This window comes from Diadema antillarum, unplaced genomic scaffold (assembly GCF_040938485.1).
Source record: "Diadema antillarum isolate AM-2024a unplaced genomic scaffold, OU_Dant_1.0 scf00000089, whole genome shotgun sequence".
Taxonomy (NCBI): Eukaryota; Metazoa; Echinodermata; class Echinoidea; order Diadematoida; family Diadematidae; genus Diadema; species Diadema antillarum.
The window spans coordinates 1555029-1566011 of NW_027270978.1; the positions used below are offsets into that span (position 1 = coordinate 1555029).

Below are 10983 nucleotides of genomic sequence, written 5' to 3' on the forward strand. Positions count from 1 at the left end.
CCCTCCCTCCCATCTCCCTATCAGACCATCTGATGAGCAGCTTACTTTTCCTTTAAGCAACAGCATTTCAGTTGATACAAATATATCAGGGCTCGACACTAACGGTGGCCCGCTGGCCCGGTGGCCCGGGGCCACCAAAAACGCACGTCGGGCCACCAAAATTTCAGAAATGAAGAATTTGGTGGCCTGATCAGGCCACCATCTCTATCTCTTGGGCCACCAAAAATAAAAGTTAGTGTGGAGCCCTGAATATATATTGTGTCACAGTAAATGACCATTCAGGATATCGCCAATACACAAAGCATCTTTGCACACCCTGTCACAGGTGCATGGTGGGATAGCTCATCAGCATCATCGCTTCCGGTTGTCTAGCTCGCATCTCTATCCACATACAGCACAAAGATTCCATCAATGTCATGCACTTTATTCCTTACAACTCTTTTCCTCAGTTTGAATTTTGGCTTCAAAAGACTTGACAGGTTTTCAATTCAAGTGATTTGTGGCCATTAAAGTCCTGGGATCGTCACTGCGATGCTCCAATGTGCTGATCACATGGCGATAAGCAAAGAAATCTGTCGAGAATACCTCTGGATGAAAGAATGTGAACTGGGCTTTTTGGTTGGCAAGCACTACCGCGTGCAGTGCTTCTTCCAAGACTCACCCCAGTCACATATACGAACACTGTTCATGCGCTCATCTGGTGAGTAAGATGCAGTCCAGACCCGATCCAACTTTGCTATCGAGCCATCCCACAATGCATCTGAAACACCGTCAGCCGGGAGGCATTTGCGTATTGGCGGTGCCCCAAATTACATCCCGACTTTCTCGCTGCCCTGTATTTGCAAGAGAATTGCCATTTTGTTTTTGATTCCAGTGAAGTTTTGTGATGAAAACATCTGCCAGCCCTTGTCTGGATAAAGGAGATATCCGGAATAGTGACGGCTGAGTATCTGAAAAGTCAGACTGTACTATGCTTCAGGTCACTGTATAGACTGTCTCTGAAAATAGGTTACGAAAACATCATCATATCCCCATTACCCGAAGAGACAAAGTATGTTTCAAAAACAAGTTGTCTCCATCAGAAATGGCACATACATACCCACATGATATCAGAGTCATTCATTCAAATATATTTTGAAATATAGAGAGATTCACACGGTTTGCTCACATGATAAGTATGTAGCACAAGTGCATCACCATACTGCACTTTGGAATGTTGTGACTAAACATGTACATATATACACGAGATTATAAAGCACTGATACATTAGACACACTATAGAGTTGTATTTGTTGAAGTTGCTATGATTGCAAACAATATTTGAAAAGAAAATATGACTATAGATGTAAGAAAATTTTACATTAAGCTATACAATTGCCTATTGCACACCAGACGAGAGAAAAAAAAAAATAAAAACATGCACCGAGCTATTCCAAGAAATAATGAGGATCTCTGAGATCAATGCATTCTTTCAGGAAACATGACAAATCAAAATACAAAGAAATTTGCAACAACAAAAAATCAAGTAGAGCCCATGCATATCAGACACCTTAAATGTCAAGAAAATATATATCATGAAAATTTGGAATCAGACTAATCTCTTGTAAGGCAGCTTATAAATGATTGCAAATATATTACTAATGAATACAAGTCAAAGAAATGGGTGTCTAATATCAATGTAGCAAGGTGCATATCACCCTATCTAAGTGACACCAAGGTCGAAGAAGTGATATTTAGACTCTTGATATAAAACTTAAAAGCGCTTAAGACAAACACTGCACCCCTCCTTAACAGCACTTACAAATCAATGCCTACTAGTAGTTAAGAGTACTCGTAGATAAGCGCCTTTCCTATTTTTTTAACTACACCAAATGTCCACACCGACTGATGGTGAGACATAAGTACAGACAGACAGACAGACAGACAGACAGACAGACAGAACAAACAAACACAGACACACCAAACATCATGCTGAGGTAGGCGTCTGCTAGTTTCTTCTCTTAAAGTACCACAGACCGATAGCAAAATGACTTGGCAGCGACATCTCATAACTGCCAGCCAAAGAGACGGAGAGAGAAAGAGAGGGAGAGAAGATGTGTAATCCATGCTAAAAGTTGAAGAACCCACTCCATCTGTACCTGGGACACGTTTTCAAGGCACATTCTCGGGTACGAACCACACCTCTATACCCATCAGTCCCGACTCTGCCCCTCATCTGAGCCTCATTGACCGAATTCGGTTGCCCTCGTCTCTCTTGTCATCAATAGGGCACCGCGTTCTCTGGCTTGAATGCGTAGTACGGCGACTTGGTTCCCAATATGATTAGCTGCTGACCTTGGTACATCAATCTGAAAAATGAATGAAAATGAAAGTAGCACAATGCAACATGATAGCTCTGCAATAACAAAACAAAGACAAAAATTGTCCCTCTTTCAAGTTCATCTAGTAAGGGAGTTGATTTCATCTTAACTATGCCACATACAGTTTTAGTCCTTTTATTTCTTGTTGCTGCTGTAATACTAGTTTTGTCAATTAATCTTTAAGAGCCTTGAGGTGAACTGTAACATAATAAGCAGTTGTTTGTTTGTGTGTGTGTGTGTGTGTGTGTGTGTGTGTGTGAAATTGACCTATCTGCATACAGAAAAAATGATACAAAATATTACAAAAATTTGTTAGTAAATGTCCATCAATGACACCAGATAGCCACGCACTTCAAGCACTGCTATACAGAATGATTTCTGATAAATCATAAACACACTTGACCATCAGCGACATATGCATTATAATTACTAATTACTACTCAGTTAGCATATATATATAGAAGATATTGCATGGTGCCCTATCATGCTATGGTTTCATAATTGTGCTGTGGTGTTCGCCAGAAGGACGCGGTTCCAAAGTCTATCAATCTGATGCATAAGTCGATCGCCGAGCCAAGCATCACAGTTCGAAATAGCTGTGTGTGGGAGGGAGTTCAAGTGGCCGTGGCGCATATCTTGTTGCAAAACACACTTCCTCCTCAGATGTGCTGGTAGCGCTCGAGTGGGCGGGGGAGAGGGTGAGGCCACCACTCAGACGCTACCACTCCACGCCCCAAGGGCCCCGACAAAGTCGCACGCGTCTGGGCCTGTCTGCGTTTGGCAGGACTCAGCTGCTTGTTGACAACACACAGCTGTAATGTCAAGCAATTAAAGTCGCACCCCCCACAACATCCAACTAAGCTACACACAAGGCTCTGAAGAACTGTGGCTCATAATTCAGCTCGATATGTCCTGGCCAATAACAGAAAAATTTGATGCCAAAATAAACTCTCAGTACACAAAAACAAAAAAAAATAACAAAAAAAACTTAAATGTTTCATGACATATCAACATGTAATTTGCAAATGTTTGCTATGTATAGGACTGTCTATATACATATAGTGTGAGGTGAGAAGACAGGACTATGTGATATAGTATATTTTTCAAATATTCAAAGAATTGATGAAGTCAGCTTACCCTTAACATGATCCAAATACTTGGTCAGTGAGGAATTTGTGCAAAAGAGTTACAGAATTTGCTTTAATATAAAAATGAATGGCGCACTCAATGGTACCATATGGTATGTAAACACAATTGAAGCCTATGCCATTGCTTTGCAGATCTCCTACACAACCAGCCCACAGAGATATCAGATGTGAGAGAAAAAACAAAAGCTGTTTGTTGACTTCAAATGACTCTCATTACATTATCCTACTATACTAGTGTAAGGGTGGATAGGAGTGTGTGTGTGTAGGTGTGTGGTTCCACCTTTTAATACATGTATGTATTATTACCTCCACCAAGGAGGGTATGTTTTTTGTTTGTTTGTCTGTTTGCAAAATAACTCAAAAGTTGAGAATGGATTTGGATGAAACTTGTAGAAAAAGTCGATAATGACACAAAGAGCAAACGATTAAATTTTGGTTGTGATCCAGGAATTTTAAAGAATTTTAGAGAGATTTTTTAATCTTCTGGCAAAAAAGGTTAATAAACTATTTCGGGTTTCCATACATGAACTAAAGTGCATACTTGAGGCACCGCACACCAGGAAGCTAATGAGGTAAACACAAGGCTTCTTTGTATTTACATTGGGAAATTGGGATATTTTCAACATGCGTGTATATAGGTGGTAAAAATGAGCTGCTTGGCGGTGGTCTGCACTCTCCAGGTGCTTTTCCAGTTATGGATAGTGTTCGTCGTGACATTGTGAGATTACGCAAGCAAAGCTTTGCTTTTATGACTCATTTATTCAAAAGGAGACATCAAGAAAGTGCATGTGTATGTTGTAAAAAAAATGTAAATGATTCAACTCTTATAAACAGAAAAAGCAACAACAGGAACAATGATAAGACTTGCTATCATCAGGCCTGCACACTTATTTTTGCCACAGTCTATTTCTTTTTCTTTGCTCGCTGTTTTAACCTGTTGAGGACGGTTTGATTTTGCTACGACACACATTTCCCATAGACGCTTGCCCCAGTATACTGGAGACTCGTCCTCAATGGATTAAAGGGTTTTGGATCGGTCCAATTTCTCAACCATTCTTTACAGCATGTGTCTGTAGTTTTGGTCAATTTGGCAAACACACACGCACCAAAATGCACTCAAAGGTATTTGATTCTGACAATGTCAACCAAATCTAGGATAGTCTTTTCTGAAAATGAAATTCCACGCCGTAAATATCTTAGGATCCTAAGAAGTTGTAGAACCAGGTTTGCTCCAATGATATTCATAAATACCAGAAAAAAAAACAACAACAAATCCCCAAATAACAGATGCCATCACTCACCTTAATACACCATTGTGTAAACTCCGTACTGTGTTTCCTTGATAGAGGTATATTTTGAGGCATTTTGCCAAAGTTATCAATTTCTTGTAGTCTGTCTCAGAATCCTGTCTATAGAACAAGGTATATATTCCTCTGTTGGAGCAAATTGGAAGAAACAAAACAAAACAATGTAAAATGCACAATACACACACAAAAAAATAACAGTGTCACCCATTTAAAGATGACCTGATAACAGTGCACGCCATCAAAAGAAGCTGATCATAATTTCTGAAGTGACATCCACAAACTAAATTGATCCATATCCTCAAATTCAGATCTTGCTCAGTCTGCAGACTGTCAATAGCAATCTGGCTTTACAAAAGTCTCATGCACCACTGTAATGTTAATTTTCCATGAAAATGCCCTATAAATCTCCTTACAAATCTATATTATCTACACTAGAGCTGTGTGCCTGTGACACAGACTGCCAGTCAAAAGACTGGCTGAGAATATACAAATAATACATATCAACGAGGGCATAGTAAGAATGACCAACATACAGTCCCTCTGGAACAGTCTAACATGCCCGAGGTGATAGCCGAGGGTTTTTTGAATGTTTCAAAGGCACCGTATGTGTGGGAAACTATACTCATGCTCCAACAAAATGATATGTATTATTTGCTTTATAAAATGATGAAGCAAATTCTTGTCATTCAACAAAATTCTCCTGCACGTCAGCCATTTTCGAGAGTAAACGAAACGATGACATCTTGCCCTTTTACGTATGCCTACCATGCATCGTGACATGAAAGTGCTAATGACCGCTAATTACACCAGTACTATGCTAATGAATAATCGTAAGCAAAATTAAATGTTAGGCAAAATGAATGCCTGGGCATGTGTATGCTCTAAACCAATCATTTGATAAGGATCTGTTCCATCATTTTATGATATTTACTACATGTATGCCCATGAAATAAATTCTAGTAGGGACTGGCTAATATCAACGAAATAGCACTTGACCACAGGTATGTAAGTGATAGTGCTCCGTAAAGTCATGCAGAAAGTCATGACAAGCATTTAGCAAACACAACGTAGTACCTAGAATCATAGTGTATAATAGTTTACACGCATTATACCATGAAGCAATCATAGAAATTGTCCACGTACTGTGAATTAGAAATGGCCGAAGATGCACTCACTTCTATTGCCTGTAGGGTTTCAGCACTTACACACTGATGTGCATCATTACACTATTACATTTCACACTTTCATGAGAAATCTAATAGCCATCATACAGAAGACTACTATGTACATAGGTTTGCAACTTTGCAGAATCGTGGTGCTCATTCATTAAATCTGTAGCCGTCTAACCTGATTCTGCTCTTCATTCCACTACAGACACACTGCTTTCGTTTCAGGATACACATTCCTGTCATTGACTCATATTTCCTGATCCCACACATAGTTTTGACATCGTACCCATCGTTAAAAGATAAACTTCAGTGACAGACGTAACACAGATAACCTTTGAACCACAAATGTCTGTAACACTCTGGGGTCCATAAACCTCACCTCGGCATTTCGGTGAGGTCGAGTGACGTTTTCCCCAGCGTCTCGCAGCCGATCAGATGATTACGATCCAGCGGAGTACTGCTCGTTATTAGACTTTTGATGTGTTTCTCATATTCCGCACTCGTGAGGTAATAGCTCCGCTTCGGTTCCGTCTCCGGATCACTGCAAATTTGTTTAAAGCGAGGCCCAACATGTGACCCTTAAATGTTTATGTATCTACTGCAAACAATGTAAAGCAAACACAGTGTCATGTCATTAACAAATCAGGTCAATGGTTGAAGACTTTACAGCAAGTATGACCTAGACAGTCAACCCACCCAGCATCGAACACATGAAGACCTACGCTAATTTACAGACTGCTTAGTTTAATTTGCCAAGTGTAGCATCAAGTTGTAGCAAATGGCATTTAGTAACTAGAATGCACTGCTTAGGCTGTCACTAATGAAGGAGAGTCTAAGATTTGACTTTTGACCCAACATTTTAGCACATCATCGCACCTTGTTTAAAACCTGTTCAATGAATTACTAGCACCATATTTCAGATTGGCTACACATAGATGGAAGTATCATCCCATCCCATCCCCCCCCACTTCTATAAAATCAACAACAACCACATGCTGAAGTACAGAATGAGTAATTTTATTTCTTTGAAGCTGTTAAACTACATACAGACACCCAGAAATCCACCTCCTACCTTGTAATTGTCCTATTTGAGAGATACTCCTCCATGAACGGCCGATCCTCGTAGATGCCCGGCTTGATGGCTCTCTTGACCCTTGACACGTCGGGCACGATGGACTCACGGCCCTTCCTGTAGTCATCCCTCAGCCACTCCCTCCATGTCTGGTCGGCGCAACACTTCAACTCATTCTTCTGCACCTGACTCTTCCAGATGCTCCTTCTCATTATCCACCTGGACACGAGTAGCGGTGGAAAAAGAAAATTCAGTCTCAGATTCATTACTGTACTCCATGATAGCAAATTTAACCACTTGCAAAATTTTCAGTAATTCCTAATCCATGAAAGATTAGATTTGCTAAATATACGGCATACACAGTAACCCATGTCAGCCAATCATTGCTAGCATCCTGTACTAAATATATAAATAGCACATTATTGATAACAGCTTCTTACGTACATAACTGATGGCATTCGAACGGAGATGACAATGTAACAACAAAGAAAGTGAGATTTTCAATTATCATTTTTAGATAGATACTAGATGGCCAGATAGCTAGATAGCCACTAGATATTAAGATATCTATAATGGCTCTATATTAACTCATCTGAAAGAAATTTGTGAAAAATTTAATATCCTTACTTGTGCATGGAGACTGATTTAATTTAGAATTGTCAATAAAGAGTAAAATGTTCATGCCAAACATGATCTATCTTCCATGAAGTAGGGGTACCTGACTGTAGATCACTGCATCTGGGGTCAATGTCTTCGGTTTGTTAACTCATACAATATTTGAAAATAATTTCTGTGACTTTTAAGGGATCCAAGACCAGGTGATCTGATACTAAAATCACTGTGCTGTCCTTCTCCTTAAATTGGCAACAGTCCCACATCCAAATTGTACTTTCACTTCATTCACAGTACCTAATGCTCTGCAAGGCCTTTGATATATTGACTGTAATACATCACTCCTCCAACAGTGCACCCTGGAGCTACAGAAAGCAAAAGATATCATGGTTGCTTCTCTTTGCCGTGTAAAATACCTAATTATACATGACTATGAAACAGGCTTATTTATTGATAAACTGGAGTCAGTTGGTAAGTTGCCACATACTAAGAAGTCAAAAGCTGCAATCATTTTCTTGCTTACAAGAGCATGAAGAATTACATATAGGTGCACATGATGTGCCACCATTGCCCATGTTGTCAATTTGATAACTTGGATACTTGATAAAGAAGTGATCTCTAGTAGTATATTGCAGTTTTGCCCAATTCTGGGTGCCACAAATATATAACAGAACAAATGGCATACCCATATCCAGGAAAGATATCAACTCTGTATAGTAAGTCCACATCACCAGATGTATGCTTGAAACCTACAAGAGAGAGAGAGAGAGAGAGAGAAAGATACCAACACTACATATGAAGCAACGATCACAGTTAGCATTATACACCACAGTTCATTTTTCATATAGCTTATATTGCCGATTACATTGGTATACTACACAGTACAGTGTGGTTGAAGACCTAGCCCCGGTAAAGAAATGTCTCCATAATTCTTTTTAAGCATGGATCCATGTTGGTAATCAAATCAATGTAAATTAAAGAGTACGGTACAAAGCAATAAGCCTTTTCCTTCTTGGCACAAAACATGCTTGGCAGTTCATTTTCACACAGGGTATACTGCCAATTACACCTCACAAATGCAGCAGTATACTCTGAAACTGCCTACACCCATAAACCAAAACCAAACGCTTGCAATATAGTTTGAAATTGCACTGTTTTGGAGACCAAGTGGTGTCAAAACTAGCTTCAACTACATCATGGGTGCATGGCATGATGCTATTTTTGCACAACTGACGCTTGGCCATATGAATTCAGCGTCAAAGCATGACTTGTGATATGTTTCTTCTTCAAGGGCTCTCCATCTAAAGTGCAAAGCAAGGGTAATCAAAAGTATTCCTACTTCTGCAGTTCTTTCATTTAGCGAGAAGATTACAGTTCTCACAGGGTGGGAAGAAGTGAGAATAAGATTAAGTGTTTCCATTATACTGTCAATGATATATGAACTATGATCTAATAACACAATGATGTACATCTCTCACAATGAAACTTGAGGGAGAGAGAGAGAGAGAGGAGACATCTTCGAAATGACCCACACCCAGACAATACAGGCCACTTGGATACAACCGTAGGTTTTCCTTTGAGCACGTGAGTGGCTAATAGCACCCACAAGTGTCACAGAAAGTAAAACTGTCTTGAATCTATATACATACCATGACGTTAATCCTCCCTCTCCCTCTCCCTCTCTATAACATTCTTTCTCTCTGTAGCTTGCTCTCCTTTTTCTGTGCATTTTGAGTGCAATGCTCCTTACCTCCCTTGTTGTACATACTCTTGCAATACTCATACAATTTGCTTTTACAATTTTGAACTCAAAATACTCCAAAACAATTTATTATCACGGCAAATCACTCCAGCCAGACATGTTTCTTTCTTGGCAGACCATTTTGGCATACTGCAAGCAAAGTCCATAGGGTGGAAGATGAATTTTGAGCCCTTCTTGAGAACGTTTTCTTGCCTTCAAGCTACCACACAAGAATATGGCAGAAACAAAAGTTATCCTGTATTCTAGCAAATATTCAAGGTTTGTAGAAGGTAATCGCAGAAAACGCACCATGCTCATTCCACGCCGAAATCGTCATGAGGGTATCGTCTTGCTCCAGGAGGTGCATCGTCTGTGAGAAATAGCGCAGGAAATCTGGCGCCACCTCCACGTACTCCTCGATGATGATGAAGAATTCGCTTTTGGGGAAGAGGGCCATTCCTTCCTCAATGCCGGATTGGAGGGCATCTACATCAACACACAATCACAGAAGCAGATATTCATTTCCCACATATTGTATACGGCATATTTCACAGGTTTGAATTTTCACTAGGATGGGTGCTCTTTGCGAATGCGGAAAATGAAAAACATCAATCTCAACTTGAAGTTGTTAATACTATGTGCGAATGTAACAATGAAAAACATCAAAATCAACTTGAAGTTAATACTATGTGCACGCATAAATATACTGGTTACACACTACATAAATAAGGTGCGTGCTAACACAGTTTGGTAGGCCTTAGTCAAAGAGTGCAAACTGTGTGAATAGACAAGTGCATTTAACCACACGTGAATTTGACAGCAAGTCTCCATTCTCAAAAAAAAAAAAAAAAAAAATTAGACTGGCTAATTATGCTGCCCATACAGTAGATTCCAGAACAGCTGAATCTTAATGATGCATTACTTTTTTCTCACAATTATCAAGTTCAAAGCTACGCCAATTTTTGAATTACCTTAGACCCCGTTTACAGTGAGTGAAAAGGCCAAATGCGGTACCAAAATCGGCCGCGCATTTGGCCACGCTCTGGAGGTAGTCTCGGCCGTGGCTTGGCCGTGGCTGAGCCCAGCCTCTTCTCACTGTAAACGTAAACTGGGCCAAATGTGGTACCAAATTGCGACCAGCATGCTCCCAATAATAGTCGTTTGTTTACAAGCAGAGGGCCACTACGACAAAATATTGAAAGGTTTGAATTAACAGCCCGGGCCGAGCCTGGCACTGTAAATGGACAAAATTGCGGGGCCGAGTACTGCAATTGAGGCCGGGCTCAGCCGCGGCTCGGCTGTGGCTCGGCCCAGCCCTGCACTGTAAACAAGGAGAGTGAAACTAATCTATCAGGATGGTAGAATTTTCTACCATGGTTTTGTTAAATTTACTGTTTATCAAATATAATTTGAAGATGAAACTGCATGGCACTTTTAAGAACTGACGGCGGGTGAAAAGGGAAGAGCCTAGCACCATTTTGTAATAGTGTAAAACATCACTTTATTACTAATCTTGTACAAAAAAAAATTCCAAATCTACAATCAATTTTCGCCCTGCATAATGATGGACAAAA

The 10983-nt window shown here is 40.0% G+C and overlaps 1 protein-coding gene across 1 annotated transcript; it reads right to left on the reverse strand.

The window, feature by feature from the left end:
- Positions 1–2247: 2247 nt before the first annotated feature.
- LOC139718137 (protein O-linked-mannose beta-1,2-N-acetylglucosaminyltransferase 1-like) lies at positions 2248–9884 on the reverse strand. Its single transcript, XM_071629621.1, has 6 exons — positions 9719–9884; positions 8354–8417; positions 7057–7275; positions 6364–6525; positions 4810–4941; positions 2248–2348 (listed from the first exon to the last, which is right to left on the reverse strand). Exons 1-6 carry the CDS (start codon positions 9864–9866, stop codon positions 2261–2263), a joined length of 813 nt encoding a protein of 270 aa, XP_071485722.1. The 5' UTR covers positions 9867–9884; the 3' UTR covers positions 2248–2260.
- Positions 9885–10983: the final 1099 nt, after the last annotated feature.